Source organism: Poecilia mexicana, unplaced genomic scaffold (assembly GCF_051168715.1).
Source record: "Poecilia mexicana isolate PSO_F unplaced genomic scaffold, ASM5116871v1 scaffold_8, whole genome shotgun sequence".
Taxonomy (NCBI): Eukaryota; Metazoa; Chordata; class Actinopteri; order Cyprinodontiformes; family Poeciliidae; genus Poecilia; species Poecilia mexicana.
In genome coordinates this window covers 299,050-319,503 of record NW_028263377.1, presented here as the reverse complement: position 1 = coordinate 319,503, position 20,454 = coordinate 299,050, and the positions used below count along the sequence as shown (strand labels likewise).

Genomic DNA, 20,454 nt, shown 5'->3' with positions numbered 1-20,454 from the left:
CATGTACCAAAATATTCAGACCAAAATCTCTGCTTTAAATGTTATGCTAGAAAAATGATTCATCTTTACAGTGACATTCTCCTGCAACTGTAACAATGAAAAATAATCAACGTTAATGTAGTCTCACAAATGACTGTCGTGGAAAAAATTACTTTAACAAAAGCCTGGATGAGAAGAAAAATAATAAATTTATTAAAACCTTGCAAGGTGAGAACAGAAAGATAGAGTCAAAGGAGTCTGTCAAGTCTGCTCTGACCAACAGTGGATCTGGCTTCCTTTTATAGGTTCTGGTCAGAGAAGAGAGACTTGATTGGATGAGAGGTGTGAATCCCTGAAAGTGATGTACCAGGGATTCTGTGGAACCCAACACAGATGGTCTGGTCATTTGTCTATTGTTAAGGAAAGGAGGATGTTCTCTGATGCTAAAGAGAGCAGATATGTTATATGTTGGGAAAGTAAACCTTAGTCTCCAGGATTAAGGAGCTCTCCCCTGCTGTTATATGACACTGCAGAAGTCTTGAGAGCAGCTTGACCAATCTCATGATGAGATCATGCAGAAATACCTAAAGCACAAGAGGGGTGAGGAGCACATTAAAAAATGTTCCATTACAATGACCATGACAATATCATTACTTTGTTGTACCCTATGACTGAATTGGTTTCAGGACTGTGGCTATTACCCACCACATTGCCGACATTTTCCCCTTCTGTCATACAGTTAAAAATAACCAATAGTCATGGTAAAATAAAGTCCTCCTTAGGTTTTAGAGTGTCAAAGGTGGTAGGAAAATTTCTCAAATGATATGCAGCTTTAAAATTACAATGGTTTTAAGCTGAAAGTAGGACTGGACAATAAATCGTGTAGGCAGAGGAAAGACTTTAGCCACTGATTCTCTCATGGACATGAGTGCCATCAACTAACTAACACACTGACTCTTTGGTTACCTAGAAACAACCTGTTGAGTAACTTGCACAGCAATTTAAGGTTTCGCCACCATGCCTTGTAGCTACTTTAAAATAAACAACAATGGCGTGGAGTGAAAATTCTGGATAAAAGACAAGCTCACACCACTAGTTTGGCAGTATTTTAGATAATTAAAACAAAGAACTAATCAATAATTATCAATATTGACTGATGGTAAGGTAAGGTAATTTTATTTATATAGCACATTTTCAGCAACAAGGCAATTCAAAGTGCTTTACATGAATTAAAAGGAAATGCAAACAAAATAAATCAAAGGAAAAGAGGAAAGGACACATTAGGGCAAATGGCAACATTCAGACAAAACAAAGGAGGACAAAACAAAGGAGCAAAACAAAGACATGAGTGAAGGTGGTGACGTCAAAGGGCCATGAAGCCAGGTGGCTGTGGTCCCTGGCATAGTCTGACAGAGGTGTTTGTGATCAAGGAATGATGTCCTTAGGAGCGTTCAGCTCCAAGGCTCCATGGAAACAGGAGGGGGTGAGGAGGGAAGGGCGTTGTGTTTACATATCTTCAAGGAGATTACAGATATGCAGCCCTTCCAAGGCCACACAGGTAAAGCCAATTCATAAACAGAATGTCTTAGGTCGGGAAGATTATAAATTTCAATCTTCCCTAAAGTCTCTCCGATACATCTCAGTTCCCAATCATCCAAATTAGTTTGGTCATTCCACTGAACCGAACTTCTCCAAGATCGATTCCAACTCGTTAGTGAGTTTTAGAGTCCTCGTCTCTGTCCACACCAACAGTCGGAGTGTTCGCTAGTTCGGCCAAGTCCGTCACAAATTTGTCGATAATCCGGGAATCCACAAGCTCCAAACAGCAGAAATCCTGTTATCATGATTTATATCCAGGATGAATCCCACCGAGTGTGTCCCCGCAGGACAAGAGGCTCTCCTGTGCCCATACTTCTTGTCGAAAATTTGATCAATTGCATTGAGAGACCGGTTGGCCAGATCCATAATTTGTAGATTTGGATGATGTGCAAAGAAAGGCTCCAAAAATACAGAAAAAGACAAAACAGAGCAAGCAGGGCAGACAAGGGCAGGGAGGGAGGAGAGGAGAGGAAAAAAGTGTCCGCCTTCATCAAGAGCAAGAGAGCAAGACTGATATGAAATGCTCATATTGTGATACACTTTTCAACCTTATCGTACATCCCTAACTGAAAATTTTTAGGATTTTTTGTGCTAAGGATATATTTTAAATCCCATGTAACTTTTCCCATCTATAATGTTGGTCAATCACATAAAATCTCAGTAAAATACGTAAAACCTTTTGCGGAACTTATCGACCGATGTCTGCCTCAGGTCCAGAGGGACAGATCCCTAACCCTAACCCTTTCGCAGGTATAGAAGCAGGTTTCTAAGGTTTTTCACCCTAGGGCAGTGGTCCCCAAAGTCAATCCTCGAGGGCCGGCATCCTGCATGTTTTAGTTCTCTCCCTGGTGGTAGTAACAACTTTTTCAGCATGTCGATGTTCTTCTTAGGCCATCATTTGATCCAGGTGCTAACCAGGAAGAGACCTAAAACATGCAGGATGCCGGCCCTCGAGGACCGACTTTGGGGACCTGGGGTATTTTCTTGTATTATCTACCAGTTTTTCTCTCTTCTTACAACTTTTTGAAAGAGAACTTTCAAAAAGTTCAAAGGGGACTTTCAACTTTTTGCCACACTGCTTTCCCTTTTTTCTCTTTTTCCTTTTTATCCACTGCAGTGGATAAAAATATAGTTTTTACTGTATATGTGTATACTGTATACTGTACATACTATATATGTGCAGTATAAAAAATGGAGAACCAGACAAAAAATAAAATAAATGAAGAAAATATAAAATAAAGTTTAAAAAATAAATTTTTAGGTATCAAACAACACAACAGAATAATTCAAGTACTGAGAATAGTTCTGTGATATGTGTTGTATGTGTGTCACATATGTATATGTCACATATGTATATGTGACATGGAAAAAAATATTACAAGTGTAGTTAGCTGGATCATTAATGAGTTTGATATAAAAATGTCTGTCATGAGAGATACCTAGTGTACATTAAGCAATCTTATAGCTAAAACCAACATGTAAAATCATATTGTGATTGGAATAATAAAAGAGATAAGAAAGAAACTAACTGCTTACTCTGATATATCTTTTCCAAACTTCAGCAAGTCAACAAAATTCTGCAGGGGGAATGTACATATCGCAACCAGCAGTGCCTCTCACCGTGGGCAGCTCTCTTCATTTGGGCTGTTTTACAGAACCGCAGTGAAATGGCTATATACTTCTGGGAAATGGTGAGAACATGTTACTTTAAAATCTTTAGTCCAAGGCTTGTGTGTGAATTTTTTAGCTTAAACTTGACCATTTGAAGATGATGACTGTTCTTTTAGAACCAGTAGCATTCATGTGCAAGTCCTAATACTACCTTTTTCTAAATTGCCTTTAATTTAGCTTCATTTCATTGCATCTCAATTGACTTGCTGTGTCTCCATATCAGGCAGGGGAGTCTGTGCTAAGTGCTCTTGGTGCCTGTAAGATTCTGAGGGAGCTTTCCAAGCTGGAGAATGAGACAGAGAGCAAGCTGGCCATGAAAAAATTGGCACAGAGGTTCGAGAACCTGGCAAATGGTGAGTTTGCACAGAGAAAATATTTGTCTATTAGTTCCTTGAAGGATGAAGGCCTGAATTTTTACCTTTACTTTTACATATAGAGTTAAACATCTTAGTAACAGACCTGGGTTAGAGGCTTAACCCTAACTTGGCCATGTTTTGAAATGAATATGGAAAAGTTCATTTATTCCATTACTTTATTTCCAAATGTAAAAATCTCTGGCATTGCTTGTGGAGAGTTTCAGTGACTGTCTGCTGGTCCACTGTCTGGCAGTCACCATTCTTCTTCATGAATGTGCGGGCCACAACCATAGGCATAACTTCCTGAAGAACTGGTGTGGACATGTTCCCACTAACTCTGGCATGAAGGGGACAGTCCCCACTAATATTTCCTGCACCTTTTTTTCTTTATGTGCCTGAATCAAAGCATTATTGTATTCAAAGCATTAACAGCCAGGTGTAGGGTTGCCACCTGTCCCTTAAAATACAGAATCATCCCGTATTTGGCTGTTAAATATCGCGTCTCGTATTGAACTGATACGGGACACGATTTGTTCCGTATTTCTATAAATGTCCGATAGACATGCTTATCACACATCAAGACTAATTGTAATAATAATGACCAAAATAAAGCACAGGATATATTAAGGTCAGCTAAAGGACCCCCTGAACACTACGGACTGACGCTGTTGACTTGCGGTTGCCTAGAGACGGACTCTACGCAGCCGCAGTGAGCTGCTATCGACCGCATCTTTTTAAAACGTCCTCAACCCTATACTCCACTGTCCTTAGAACCAAAACTTCTCGTAAAGATACAGACGTGAGAGGGAAGACTCAAATCCCAGGCTGAACATGTTAGTGAAGATGAATACAGGCACAGGTTCGTCCTGGCGCGGTGTGCAGTGCTGCATGATGTCAGACAGAATGGATCAGGAGAGGAACACTGAAGAACTGGTTAGAACCTAAAGAACCAGACATCAGCGTCTCTTCATTCCTCAATCAAATCCTGAGACTGATATGGTACAGAACATTTTGCTATGATTGATTAAGTTTCTTATTGTGGACTGTTGTGGTCTGATTATTAGATAATCAATTATTTGCTTATTTAATGTATAGTCGTATCAGCCAAAATAATATAAATGGCCATTTAAAGACCAAATCATATTAAGAGATTAACAGTAAATACATAAATATTTCCTTCTTTAAAAAGATTTGTTAGGGCTTTCTGTTTGTTTTATTAAGAAATGCTGACATATTAATTCAGTGTTCGGTGGTCATTTTATGTATTATTAATGTCAGACATAGACTTTCTGCCCAGGGGCGGTTCTAGATTAATTTCCAGCAGGGGTGCAGAAGAAATTATGCTAAATAAAAGCATTTTGTTAATATTCAGAGGTGGATTTTTTTTTTAACCTTCACAATGTTATTTTAACAATGAATTAAAAATTATAGTGCTGCACTTTTAGCTGCTGTATAGGATCACACTTTCCAATCCTCTAGATCAGGGCTCTGCAGCCTGAATCTCTGGAGACACAAGTTGCTCTTTGGCTTACTTGATATATCAAATAATGAAATATTGCTCTGTTTTTTTGTTTAATTCTTCTTTAAGTGTCGCCATGGAAAAGCCCTGACTATCCTGGCCCTGATCTAGAACTAGCCTCCCAAACATAACTCCTTATTTGTATAAATATTTTAGTAATACTCTTTACAATACCAGAATTTTCACATAACTTTTATACTTTTGGAGCCATCAGGGCAGCGGTGACGGCTTGGCCCCACTCTGAGCGGAGGGATCGCCAGCCGCAATTTTTTGAGATAGGAATTTTGGGTTTTCATGAGCTGTATGCCAAAATCATCAGTATTAAAACAGTTAAGGACCTGAAATATTTCAGTTGGTGTGCAATGAATCTAAAATATGACAGTTTAATTTTTATCATTACATTATGGAAAATAATGAACTTTATCACAATATGCTAATTTTTTTAGAAGGACCTGTATATTTATTAGCCGAGAGAATATATGTTTTACATATCCAAACATCAGCATCTCAGCTTTAAGCCACATTTTATAGAATCCAGGAATATCGATGGTCACTCTACTCACCAACTGCCCCAACCAGACCCAAAAAAGGTTTTGCGACTTTATTATTTGCTATATTAAAGACACATCACATCTCATCTGCTATGTGTAAGTCAGCAAGACAAAAGGTTTCGCCAACCAGCTGAGGGACAGCTGTGGAATCAGAATCACATAATAGAAAAGTACAAAGTTTGTACTGACCAGGATTCATTTGGTTTACACAGAAATTACTTATTCTGTTTTTAAAATGTTTAACATTTTGATTGTTACAGAATCTCATGTTGTTGATGCTTTTAGCACTTGATCAAATCAGACAATAAAGGGCAACTATGTGATGATTCTTAACAAAAAATATTACTGAATTGTGAAACTGTTTTCAACTGTACGCAAGCATTGAGCAAATACAGGCTGATTCCATAAATTAGAATATGACTGGAAAGTTCCTTTGTCAGCAGTTCCATCACCAAATGAAAGACATTATATAGATTAATTAGATTATGTATGTTTTAACATATTTATATTTCGTAGTATGTTTGATACCTGCTAAAAGGTCATTTTTGGAAGGTACTATTAATCTGACAAGCCTGATCAAGACATATCTAATTTATTGAATATGACTTTCTGGCATTCATATGTAAATTTTGGCATTATTAAAAGAAAAGGCCTTCCAGTAACTGTGTGTGCATCAACACCCTCCCCCTGCTCCACTCCTCTTCGTCCCACCAATTTTCTTTTTGAAGATATTCTAACCTATTGACCTTGTTAAGAATGAGATATTTCTACCTATTGCTTGTTATCTTGTCTCCCCAGAGCTGTTAATTCAGGGTGTAAATGTGAAACCATAAAGACAACAATCACTTCACAATCAACCAGAATTTATTTAAACACTCAAATGGATAAAATAACACCAACATCTCAGCATGACCATACCAAAGCCACAAAGAAAACATTGATTACCTTAGAAAAATACAAATTACAAAGACATGTCTCAGGGGAGCACTGTGCAGACAGAAAAAAAATGCAGTCTCACCCCAGTGATCTGAATAGCTGTTTTAGCTCAATTACTTTTATATCCAAGTACATCAAGGTGGATTTTTTCTGTCTGATGCGTTCTGACGTTATTTGTTTTAGAGGTGGACTCATCCTACATCCCAGCAGCTCGTGGTTCTGGGCTACTGCTGCACGCAGACAAAGCATGAGACTTTTTCTGGCCAGGAACAATGGAGGTCTTATGCTGCACGAAAACAACTCTACTAAAGGTCACGGCATCCAGTAAATTCACTGCCTAAGCCATCCTCTCTACACTCCTTAAAGCAGCTTCCCAAGCTAAGAACAATGGATGTGCTATTTCATGTGGAAACATTTCTACTCAAAAAATGTGGGACCAAATTTTATCAGCCAGGTGTACTTCCATCCCTCCAAACTGCCCCAACCTGGTTTTCTAACTCCACACAAAGCCCTCCTGACCTCTACATTGACCTGGTGTGTTGCTACATTAAACAGGTTTTGATTATAGAAATTTGCACCCATCCCATATAATATCTTCAAATTTGTATAAAACAGACATGAGCAATTTCAATACTAAAACATCAATTATGCTCGATATTTTCCTGATTAGATTTCTACTTCTTTGGTTATAACAAACTACAGCATTTTTTTTCAGATGAATATATGTAACTTATACATTTTTAAGGTTGTAATCGTATATGAAAAATTCTACTAAGTAGACAAATTTTAATTAACGTATTTTCCAGATTATAGAGTACACCTTACTATAAGCTGCACCTACAAAATGTTTTGAAAAAACTGGATACGTACATATATAAGCTGCACTGGGCTATAAGCTGCTGATTTCTCCACCGCTCACGTTTTTTTCACAATAAATCTGCTATTAAGGACTCAGCCCTCCGTCTCCAATGCCGAACCATCGATTCGTTCACACTGAGTTTACGTGCAGCAACTCTATTTCCCTCCTGAACTGCCAGATCGATAACCCTCAACTTAAAAGCTGCATCATATGAATGTCTTTGTGTGGTTTCCATGATGGGTATGAGTTTGAAGAAATTTCTCTGGTGTACCTGGTGCTACCATTTGCTTGTTCTAAATGAAAATTAGTGCTTTCTTCTTGGATTTCCAATTTTGACTTCCAATGATTCATTTCCTGCTAAAGAGCCCTGTGGCGGTAGAAGAAAAATCCACAGAAAAGCTGCACCGGGCAATAAACTATGGTTCAAAGCGTGGGAAGAAAGTGGTGGCTTATAGTCCCACAAATACAGTAAATGGAATACTACACCTAATTTAAAATACTCTACTGATTAGCGTATACATAGATTAAGAGTTGAAAGTAGTTTTAAATTCTTGGGGGTACTATGACAAAAGTATATATATATATATATATATATATATATATATATATATATATATATATATATATATATATATATATATACTGCATAGCTCAATTGGCAAGTTACAACAGTGCAATTGAGCTATGCAGTGTGGGTCCCTAGGCAAGACCCTTGGAGCTATATAGCCTACCTCATACCATGAGAGACATTGATATGCATAACATGCCGGCTCAGACGTCGCCCGGCCAAACAAGGTCTGCGTCAGGTGCTGGGGAACCAGAGCACCTTGATGAAAAATGGGCTACTGGAACAAGACGGAAATGGGCGAGAGACGAAAACATGGATCTGGTGGAATGCTACTACTCAAGTAACCCTAGTCAGAGGGGCTACACGCAAAGACTGAGGGTGGAATGGTTACTTCGACACCCACAGTCTACAATGACTGCCAAACAACTAGTAGCTCAGTGTTCCAACATCCGCAAACGGCAACTGCTATCACAACTTGAGATTGACGAGATACAACACAAATGCTACGGCAAGAGGGAGGAGCCCGGATGTAAGGTCAGGGGGGAGTTAACTACAACTCCCCACCACGAGACTGGGTATGCAGCCCCAGTAATGAACGAACTATCAAAGCTGAACGAGACAGCAACTGACCTGAGAGAAAGAATTGTGGCCCGAATGAACACCAGGCAACCCAGACGCCAATTACAACGGCTGAGTGAAGTACCATCAGAAAGTCTCATTGAAGATGTGAATGCAGCATTGAGAACAATCCCTACCAACACCATGACAGAAACCAATGAGCTGAAACCAATGAGCTGATATACAACTCAGCATCAGTGATCCTTGAAATGCTCGGCTATAAGAGCAACCATGAGACCCAATATCCATCATGGAAAAGACGGTTAGAGGCTAAGATCAAGATAACAAGGAGGGAAGTGAGCCAACTGTCAGAGCTCCAAAGAGGTGCAATGAAAAGACCAGTATCTAAGAAGTACAGCCAGATGCCCATACCTGAAGCACTCGAAACTGCCAAACAAAGGCTCCAAGCCTTGGCCAGCCGCCTACAGAGATACACAAGAGAGAATGAAGCCAGGAGGATTAACCGGCTCTTCTCCACCCAACCAGCTAAAGTGTACTCTCAATGGCAGGGTAATAACAACAGAGCAGACCCACCAAGTCTGGAGACTGAACAATACTGGAAAGGCATATGGGAAAGGGAGGCGTCCCACAACAGCAATGCACAGTGGCTAACCTCTCTACGAGAGGACCACAGCAACCTCCCTGAACAAGCCCCGGTAACCATCACTGTGGCAGATGTCCAAGAAAGAGTCTTGGGTAAGAAAAACTGGACAGCACCAGGGCCTGACATGATCCATGCCTACTGGCTAAAGAAACTCACTGCCCTCCATGAGCGACTGGCAGCTCAACTGAACCAGCTGCTACAGAATGGGACTCACCCTGAATGGCTAACTGAAGGGCGCACAATCCTGATCCAGAAGGATCCCTCAAAGGGTTCAGTCCCATCCAACTATCGGCCGATAACCTGTCTCTCTACAACATGGAAGCTCATGTCAGGCATCATAGCAGCTAAGATAAGCGGGCACATGGATAAATACATGAGCACGGCACAGAAGGGCATCGGCATAAATAGCAGAGGAGCCAAACACCAACTCCTTGTAGACCACACAGTCGCCCGAGACTGCAAAACCCGACACACCAACCTGTGCACCGCTTGGATTGATTACAAGAAAGCCTATGACTCAATGCCACATACCTGGATCATTGAATGCTTAGAGATGTACAACATCAACAGGACTCTAAGAGCCTTCATTGCAAACTTGATGGGGCTGTGGAAAACCACCCTTGAAGCCAACTGCAAACCACTTGCACAAGTGTCCATCTCTGTCCCCACTGCTGTTCTGCATAGGCCTGAACCCCCTCAGCCAAATCATCAACAAGACTGGCTACGGATACCGACTCAAGAATGGGGCCACAATCAGTCACCTCCTCTACATGGATGACATCAAGCTGTACGCCAAGAGCGAGCGAGACATCGACTCACTGATCCACACCACCAGGATCTACAGCACTGACATTGGGATGTCATTCGGACTAGAGAAGTGTGGCCGGATGGTTACAAAGAGAGGGAAGGTCGTCCGCACAGAAGGCGTCTCACTCCCAGAGGGAACAATAGCAGACATAGAGCACAGCTACAAGTACCTGGGAATACCACAAGCAAATGGCAACCTCGATGAGATCACAAGGAAAGGAGCCACAGCCAAATACTTCCAACGAATAAGGCAAGTCCTGAGAAGCCAGCTCAATGGCAAGAACAAGATCCGTGCAATAAACAGCTATGCCTTGCCAGTAATCAGATACCCTGCCGGAATAATCAGCTGGCCAATGGAAGAGATAAAGGCCACGGACGTTAAGACTCGGAAGCTACTAACCATGCATGGAGGGTTCCACCCCAAATCCAGCACCCTGAGACTGTACACAAGCCGTAAGGAAGGAGGCAGAGGACTAGTGAGTGTGAGAGCCACGGTCCAGGATGAAACATCCAAGATCCATAAATACATCAAGGACAAAGCCTCAACGGACGATGTGCTCAGCGAATGTCTCAGACAATGGGGAACAGAGGACGAGGTCCTGGAGGAACCATCATGGGAGGACAAGCCCCTACATGGGATGTACCACCGACAAATAACTGAAGTGGCTGATATCAGGAAATCTTACCAATGGCTGGAGAAAGCTGGACTCAAGGACAGCACAGAGGCCCTCATCCTGGCCGCCCAGGAACAGGCCCTAAACACCAGAGCAATAGAGGCTCAAGATCTACCACACCAGACAAGACCCAAGGTGTAGGTTGTGCAAGGAGGCCTCTGAGACAGTCCAGCACATAACAGCAGGGTGCAAGATGCTGGCAGGGAAAGCGTACATGGAACGACATAACCAAGTGGCGGGCATAGTGTACAGGAACATCTGTGCCGAATATGGACTGGAAGCCCCGAGGTCAAAGTGGGGAACACCCCCAAAGGTGGTGGAGAATGACCGAGCTAAGATCCTGTGGGACTTCCAGATCCAGACAGACAAGATGGTAATGGCGAACCAACCGGACATTGTGGTGGTGGATAAAGAACAGAGGAAAGCCGTTGTGGTGGATGTAGCAATACCAAGTGACCACAACATCAGGAAAAAGGAGCACGAGAAACTGGAGAAATACCAGGGCCTCAGAGAGGAACTGGAGAAGGCCTGGAAGGTGAAGACCACAGTGGTGCCTGTGGTCATCGGGGCCCTCGGGGCAGTCACCCCCAAACTGGAGCAGTGGCTCAAACAGATCCCAGGAACAACATCAGACATCTCAGTCCAGAAATGTGCAGTTCTAGGCACAGCTAAGATACTGCGCAGAACCCTCAAGCTCCCAGGCCTCTGGTAGAGGACCCGAGCTCAGAGGATGAAAGAGACCACCCGCGGAGGGTGAGAAGGGAATTTATATATATATATATATATATATATATATATATATATATATATATATGGTGGCTGCGCAGTTGGTTGAGCTGTTGCCTTGCAGCAAGAAGGTTCTGAGTTTGATTCCCTGCCCCGGGTCTTTCTGCATGGAGTTTGCATGTTCTCCCTGTGCATGCGTAGGTTTTCTCCAGGTACGCCGGTTTCCTCCCACAGTCCCAAAACATGACATAACTGGCCTCTCTAAATTGTCTCTAGGTGTCCCTACTTTCACCCCTGCATAGATTAAACCAAGTCAAAAGTTAACCAATTTGAGGCCTACTAAAAACAAACATAATCTAATATTTCAACATTAGCAAAAATTAACATTAAAACTAGCATAATTAAACGAATATTTCCAACAACTTGCACCTGTTCATTACTTTCATAAATGTTGAACATGACATTAGCTTATCTTCCACGTAAAAGGCTAATATGCTAGTTTTGTCAACCAAGTTATTTTTTTATTGAGCATTAAAGTCATTAATACAAGCCAGTAATATTAAGATTAATATAAAGCATAATTTTACGAATTTCTCATGTCTTAATCCATCCTATGAGGTCTGTTCAGGCAATAGTATAAATGAAAATGGCTTGTGATCAACAATGAGGCTCTTTTAGTCTCTTTTTTGACCTAACAAAATGAATCATAGATTTGAACTTATGTCCCAAAACTTTCATGTTCTGTTTGTCTTGTATTTTCAGATGTATTTGGTGAGTGTTACCAAAGCAGTGAGAGCCGCTCCTTCACACTCCTTATAAGGAAGTCTCCTGTGTGGGGTGGGGCTACATGTCTGGAGATGGCCACAGCAGCCGATGCCCGACTGTTCTTCAGTCATGATGGTGTTCAGGTAGAAAAATACATAGTTCCAAAAATCAGTGACTGAATCCCATGTTTTCTCCATTTGACAATAATGATTCCCACCATGCTTCTCTTGTGTTCCAAAGCCTAGGAAAGCATTTCTCTATGCATAAATGTATCACCATTTGGATGAGTAAATTTCTCCCTTGTTTATGCCTGTTACTCAAAACTACTTAAAATCACTCTGTGTAAGAAATGCAGGCGCTCTATGTGAGAAATAATGGTGAAAATAAAGCAAACATGCACCAAATTCAAATCCACTCTGTTCCCAGTTTATTCCTACATTGATTTTGCACTAAGAAAATTATGTTATTTAGTCAAACTATTCTAAGGATCATAGTTCCCTGATTATCTTGTGTTTAACCTTTTTAAATACGATAGTCAACCTTCTCAGTACTGTATTCCACTCCTCCACAGAAACACAGAGATGTTAAAGACAGCTGTGGCTACCATCCAGTAGCTTGCCACCATCTGTGTATGCGTGAATGACTTAATGTAGTGTTTGGGGTCCTCTGGACTTGAGAAAGCACTATAAAAGTAAAAGCCATTTGCCATTACTACTCATTGCAACAAAGCTGTATTTTAGACAAAATACATTCTTGTCACACAATGTAATTTGTTCACTTTAACAACAGAAGGTATGTGATCACAGTGAAAACCAATCATAACTTCATAAGAAGGTAAAATACTCCTAACACCTGTTACTGAAATAATTATTACAGAAGATATGTTCAGATTTAATAAACAAAGATCTGAGTTTATTTTCAACAAGTATGATAATAAACTCAGAAAGCTGGTATCATTTTCAGATCTTTGTCTACATTTAGAAGTCTTGAATGGCTAAGTAATGCCCCAGATAACAGTACATAAATTACGTATAGCTAGTTGTATATGCTTGCATTGCAATAAAGTGCAAGCATTGCATAATTCCAACATGTCAGTTCTAACTGCCCTCCTCACACACAATAATAAGCACTGTCTATGTGTGTTTATGGTGGAAGAAATTTTAAAAAATCATTACTTTGACTTGAGATTTGACTGAAATTTTTGGCCTACTTCACATTTGTCAGGCTTCCCAGTGTTCTGGGACTGATTATTGCTGTAGATACAGACTGAATATCATCAGTCTATCTTCTGTCTTTGATAACATCGTGACCTTGTGTTGCTCTGCGACAGTCTCTGTTGTCTGAGATATGGTGGGGTGACATGGAGAGGTCTACCGAGGTCTGGAAGCTGATTCTCTCTTTCTTCATGCCTCCACTCATCTACACCGACCTGATCAGCTTCAGGTTAGTCTTCCCTTATTGCTCTGCAAAACTGAGAGCTTAATATCAAGGTTTGTGCTTGCATTAATATTTGATTTGAAATTGATGGTTTCTTTATGACTCTTTTTTTACTGTGAGAGAACAACACTTTATTGAGTTTAGTTTGTCTTTGCTAAGGCTTTTTTTTTTACATTGTACTGAAATAAAGAGAAGTAATGCATCAAATAGTTTTTCTCAAGCAGAGTGTAAGTTTAGTTTTCCTCCATAAGAAATTGATTTGGAAATGAGAATGCATTGTTTGTGTCCTCAAAATTTGTGATTATGTATTTATAACCAAAGTCATTCTAATATTTTTACAACCAATGATGCATCGTTTTAGTTCAGCTGAATTTTCTCCAAGGCTCTTTCACATATTACAGATTCTTAACAAAGGTCATTATATGTACACAGATGTCAGACAAGAATAAATCAAGTCAAATGAAAATGAATGAAAATTGTTCTCATTAGAGTCCAGTTCATTCCATTTAGCATGTTGATAATGTTGAAATGGTAGTTTTGAAGTTCTTGTACACTAAATAAACAAGATTTCATCCCTTGTTCCTGAGTCTTGACTAACAGTACATCAAAGAACTATGTTTTCTGTGTTTATCTCTAGCTAAACTGAACGTACAGAGGGTGGCCATGTGTATGTTACCTTAATATTATTTTGAACTCAGGTAGGCATTAGCCATAGGATATTACTGAAGATTCTTTTGTCTCCCATAACATTGTAACAAGACACATTTAACATCTTGAACCTCAACTGCATAAGGTCTATGGAGGAATTTTTCTGCCATAATCCAAGAGTACACATTCTCAGTCTGAAAGCAAGATTTCCTGTCTTTTGTTCTCAAACATTTAATACTTTCGCTTACATTTTTATTTTGAAAGCAGGACTTCATATTTTTTGTCTCAAAACTTATAATGCTTGTACTCAAAACTTCTCCTTGCGCTGAGACATACTCTCTGCCTGCTTGCTTCTGGAACAAAAATGCACTATTGCCTGGCAACCTCTCAGCTAAAAGAATGAAAGTGTTGTACTGGGTGTGTTTGTCTCCTTCTTGCAGGTGTGCCTGTGTGGCTACTATCGATTGTAGCAACCTGCGCCACCCACTGGATGTAGGGAGAAACAACGACCTCATCTTTCTGATTCATGTTGCACTGAACATCTGCCAGCAGTGAGCTACTGATCGCTAACAGCCTTCTGATATTAGGGAGGAGTTTGTTCACCCAACCAACTCCCTATCAGAGGTGTCCAAAGTCGGTCCTGGAGGGCCGGCATCCTGCATGTTTTAGTTCTCTCCCTGGTTTTACACACCTGCATCAAATGATGGCTCATTAGAAGGCCTAAGCAGAACACTGACTTGCTGAGGAGATTGTTACAACCACTAAGGAGAGAACTAAAACAGTGTTTTTCAACCACTGTTACGCGGCACACTAGTGTGCCTTGAGTGATCGTCAGGTGTGCCGTGGAAAATATTCAATTTCACCTATGGTACCGTATTTTCCGGACTATAAGCTGCTACTAAACTTTGAACCATGCGGATTGTAGCCCGGTGCAGCTTTTCTGTGTATTTTTCTTCAACCACCAGGGGGCTCTGTAGAAGGAAGTGAATCATTAGAAGTCAAAATTGTAAATCAAAGAACGCGTTAATTTTCATTTAGAACAACCACATGCTAGCAGCAGGCACGACGGAGAAATGTTTTCAAACTCATATGATGTAGCTTTTAAGTTGAGGGCTGTCGATCTGCCACTACAGGAGGGAAATAAAGCCGCTGTACTTAAGGTCGATGTGAACAAAACCATGGTTAGTAATGACTAGCGGCGTAATCATGTAATTTTCTTACCACTAGATGGCAGTAGGTACAGAGAATTTTACATTAAAACAAGAGAATTAGTGATGCATGAATGTTACAGGTAGCGGTGAGAGCATCGTATCTAGTAAGACTGACGACAGTGATGGAAAAGACAGTGAAGCTCAGCAGTAGTTGGAAAGAACATGGGTCCATTTCCCTCAACATGTCTGTGTGAAGTGAGCTTCTCAAGCCTGGATACTATAAAAACTGAAACCAGAGAGAGATTGAGAGCTGTTGAGGAAGAGCTTTGTCTTCAATTTCTGCCAGGAAATCAGCTGTTTTCATCCAAACCTGCACAGGTTTCACAGTAGGTGGGTAAAATATACAGATATTGATATTTTGTACATGCAACTCTTCATATTGTAACAGTGAAATCTTTCCCAAATATTATTGCTTCTTTCAGAATAGGAATTATTTTCTGTATTCCAGCTAAAAGAATGCTTGTGGATTAGTTTGTAAAACACTTTGAAGTTTTCTACAGCTTCTTTAAATTTAACACCACAGTGTTGTGGCTGTTTAGGTGTATTTTTGAAGTGGACATGTTACGTGCAATTTGAAATAAGAAATGCAAAATGTGATAAAAATAAATTTTTGTGTTTATTTGATTCCTATTCAAGACACTTTGATAAGAATGACTATATATGTAATGTAGGCAACTACAGAGTATCTTTGTTTACATTTTTGGTTGGTGGTGTGCCTCGAGATTTTTTCAATTAAAACAATGTACCTTGGCTCAAAAAAGGTTGAAAAACACTGAGCTAAAACATGCAGGATGCCGGCCCTCAAGGACCGACTTTGGACACCCCTGCCCTACATCCAACAGGTTGCTACAATCGATAGTAGCCACACAGGCACACCCGCTAGAAGGAAACAAACGCACTCAGTACAACACTTTCATTCTATTGGCTGAGAGGTTGCCAATGACAGTGCCAAAAGACGGTTCTAAAGCAAGCAGAGAATGTTTCGTAAGTGAGCTGAGAGTTCTGCAAGAGCGCGAGGAGGAAGGTTGGGGTAAACATTACAAGTTTTGAGACAAAAGACATGAAGTCCTGCTTTCAAAATTAAAATGTGTGCTGTCAAATTATGGCAGAAAAATTCCTCCATAAGGACCTGGCTTGACATGAATCCCCACTAAGCCTGGTTTAACCCTTGTAAAGTGGAAAAACCAATATGCTGATCACGGTATGTCAAGCCTAGCTTTATCTTTTATCCAGAGGCCTGCTTCACAAAACCAGGATAGTGGATATTTGAATATCCTGGCTGTATTAAGTTCTGTCAGGCAGTGTTGTGTTCAAGACCACCTAACCCGAGACCAAGACAAGACCAAGACCAGAGTGTATCGAGACCGAGACAAGACCAAGACTTTTGGGGTCCGAGACCAAGTCAAGACCAAGACCGATGAAAGTCGAGACCGAGTCAAGACCAAGACCAGCGGCCCGCGCTACATGACACAATAAAATGTAAAATATGATCGAAATTGCTTCTCAAAATAATCTGAAAGATCCATATTACCATAAAACACCTAGATATTAAATACTTAATACATTTTACCAATATTAAATATTCCATTTATGTGCTAAAATGTGTGATGGTCTTGTGTTTTAGTTATTTGTTAATTTAAATATCAACGTACATAATTAAATAAAATAATAATGCAGTGTACACAGAGCATTACAAGAACAAAGAACGGGTGTTCTGTCAGGTCAGATCACGGTGTTCTGTCAGATCAGCATACGTTGTCAGATAGTCGTACACTTAGCTCAGACATGCATACACTGTCATTACCATATGATTTTATTTAATCAGCAACATAGAATCATGACATAGATCATTATTAACAGTTATTAACAGTTGTATGGCATCCAGCTGCAGCCAGACCTGCTTTAAACACACTTTGAAACCATGACAACGCATGTATATCCATCTAGTTATCACAATATGTCATATTATAAACAATTTAATTACTTATTTTCGTCATAACTTGTTGCGTATACTGACAACCACGCTGACGGTCGGACTTAATGCGCATGCGCTGGCATGGTACTCACTGCATGTATGCTATTCTAACAGCGTATGGCTATCTGATAGAACACCGGCTATATCTGTCAGACACGTCATTACCATAAGATTTCATTTAATCAACAACACAGAATCATGACGTAGATCGTCATACTTTGCTATTAACAGTTGTATGGCATCCTGACTTAGCGGTTAAGTGAGTTTTACACGGGCGTGTGTTGTAGCTGACTCCAGCAGCAGCCAGACCCTGCTTTAAATACACTTTGAAACCATGACAACACATGTATCTATATAGTTATCATTGACAACAATTTAATGACTTATGTTCATCATAACTTGCTGCGTATGGTGAACTGACAACTCCTCTGACGGTTGGATTTCTTAATGCTTAATGCATGTATGCTATCCTGACAGCGTATGGCTATCTGATAGAACAACGGCTCTCAGCGACACTCCAGTCCTATCTAATAAGTAAAGAGCCGTGGAGAAGAATCGACTGTTTCTGAATGTCACCTCACTATATTGCAGACTTTTGGACATAGCATTGTCCCATATATGCGACAAGTCAGTCAACACCTCCGCACAATAATTCAGCACAGTGAGTGATAACATTTTTCATCACAATGCTTATGTGTCTCTATACAGCTAGCTTTGCTAACATCACGTTAACGGAGCTTACCTTCTTTGAGCTACTTTTCTAAGTGATGAAAAAAGTTAGACGTTGTCCCCACTGTCTGTGAAAGCGAAGCGCTGCTGAGTTAGCTGTGGCCATCGGATTTCTTACTATTTATGCAGCGCTATTATATTACTGACAATTAGACAAACATTTTCTGCTGCTGAGAGGAAACCACTGCGCATGTCCTGGAGCGCCGCGCGAGTGGAAAGTGGGAGGGAGAGTAAAAGGTGGGGAGGGGAGGGGGGAGTAACAGAAACAGTAGTTGCTTGGATTTTAATCGGTGCGTTTTTGCATCCACTGAAAACAAAGATGCTAACAAATAAAGTTGACAGAATGCTGCACGTTTAGTGATATTTTCACAGTTGCGGTCTTGACTGGTCTTGAAATAAAATGCCGAGTCCTCAGCGCCCGAGTCCGAGACGAGACCGAGACCATCAAAAAATGGTCTTAAGACCAAGACCAACTTCGAGTACCACAACACTGCTGTCAGGTTGGATGGTGAATGTTGGTGGAGCCATTTTCAGGTCTCTCCAGAGATGCTCAATTGGGTTTAGGTCAGGCCTCTGGCTGGGCCAGTCAAGAATGGTCACAGAGTTATTCTGAAGCCACTCCTTTGTTATTCTAGCTGTGTGCTTCGGATCATTGTCTTGTTGAAAGGTGAACCTTCGACCCAGTCTGAGGTCCTGCGCACTTGGAATAGGTTTTCTTCCAGGATATCTGTACTTGGCCGCATTCAGCTTTCTTTCAATTGCAACAGTCGTCCTGTCCCTGCAGCTGAAAAATACCCCCAAAGCATGATGCTGCCACTGCCATGTTTTACTGTTGGGATTGTATTGGGCAGGTGATCAGCAGTGCCAGGTTGGAATTAACTTCAAAAAGTTCAATATTTGACTCTACAGACAATTGTGTGCCTTTCCTAATCAAGTCCAATCAGTTTTAATTAAACATACACTGGACTCCAATGAAGGAGTAAAACCATCTCAAGGAAGATCAGAAGAAATGGACAGCATGTGAGTTAAATCTGAGTGTTTGAATACTTATGAGCATGTGATATTTCATTTTTTCTTTTTTAGTAAATTTACAAAGATTTTAGATTTCTGTTTTTTCTGTCAAGGTTTAAAAGGGTCTGAATACTGTCTGTACCCACTGAAAAGCATAGACAAAAGCATGTCTGTGCTTTTCCTGCTTAGTGCTGCTCTTACTCATCTTTCTGCTCTCTTGATTGGCTAGCAGTCCTTCATTCAAGGTCTTTATTTTGTCATCTCTGGAAGAATGTAAAAGGGAGATATCACAACAAGGTTTAGTTCTTGTGATATTTTTTCTTCAGTAGACCCTTAAAAGCAGATGTGATGTTTTTGTGTGTGTGTTCAGGGAACCAGAAGAGGAGATCAAACCTTCTGCAGTTCACCACATCAGAGACAACGACAGCGTAGGGGGGAATGATGTCACTGACTTCTCCATTGCCGACATCATACAAAAGTAAAATCAAACGATATATAAATCAAGCTATTGTATTTGATCATTTTAGTACTATTGTAACAATAAAAACCCATGCTTGCTTTAACTGCAGTGAGGAAGAAATGGAAGAATTGAAGACCCTGAAGGAAAACTTAAAAGGCAGGATGTGTGTTCCACTATTTGCATAGGCATGTGCTAATGATGTAAAAAGAAAAAAATCACAATATAGAACTGCAGAGGTTAGCAAAAGCCAAAAAATAAAAAAATAAACAAGTCATGAATAAGTTAAGACTTCAACTCAAATATTGTTCTTTTTTATTTTTATTGATTTATTTGTTTTTGTTTTTTACAAGAAACATACTCTGGCTCAGGACAATGTTAAAATTGCCAGAAGGTGTCAGGGAAACATTCATACAGCATCTTTTGCCTCACAAGGTCAGGGTGTGATGACCAAGGGCATAGGAACAAGTTTATCATTGTGGGGACACATATCGGAAACCTGACAAATCCATAAATAACTTGAGCAGAAATGTCATAAACAATGGTTTCATCAACACGTTACTTAGTAAAGCATTACTCTAATAATCTAATGTATTAGATTAGAGTAATGCTTTACTAAGTAACAAAACAAGCAGTACTTACTTGTTACTATTTACAATCCAATAATCAGAGACAAAATAAGTCATTTTCTATGCTTCTCTCATGCAGTAGTTTAATGCAATGAGGAGAGAGGATGAATGCCACCTAGTGAAGT

The 20,454-nt window shown here is 40.2% G+C and overlaps 1 protein-coding gene across 6 annotated transcripts in view; it reads left to right on the top strand.

Annotated features, from left to right (window-relative positions):
• The window catches only part of LOC106910798 (transient receptor potential cation channel subfamily M member 4-like), a 122,155-nt gene that overhangs the window by 55,221 nt on the left and 46,480 nt on the right, over positions 1–20,454 (top strand). For all 6 annotated transcript variants that reach the window (XM_088007967.1, XM_088007966.1, XM_088007968.1 and 3 more), the window contains 6 exons: positions 3,141–3,269; positions 3,473–3,602; positions 12,230–12,375; positions 13,563–13,675; positions 19,614–19,721; positions 19,813–19,859. In XM_088007967.1, the coding sequence (XP_087864093.1) occupies positions 3,141–3,269; positions 3,473–3,602; positions 12,230–12,375; positions 13,563–13,675; positions 19,614–19,721; positions 19,813–19,859 (673 nt within the window). The remainder of the gene's footprint in view (positions 1–3,140; positions 3,270–3,472; positions 3,603–12,229; positions 12,376–13,562; positions 13,676–19,613; positions 19,722–19,812; positions 19,860–20,454) is intronic.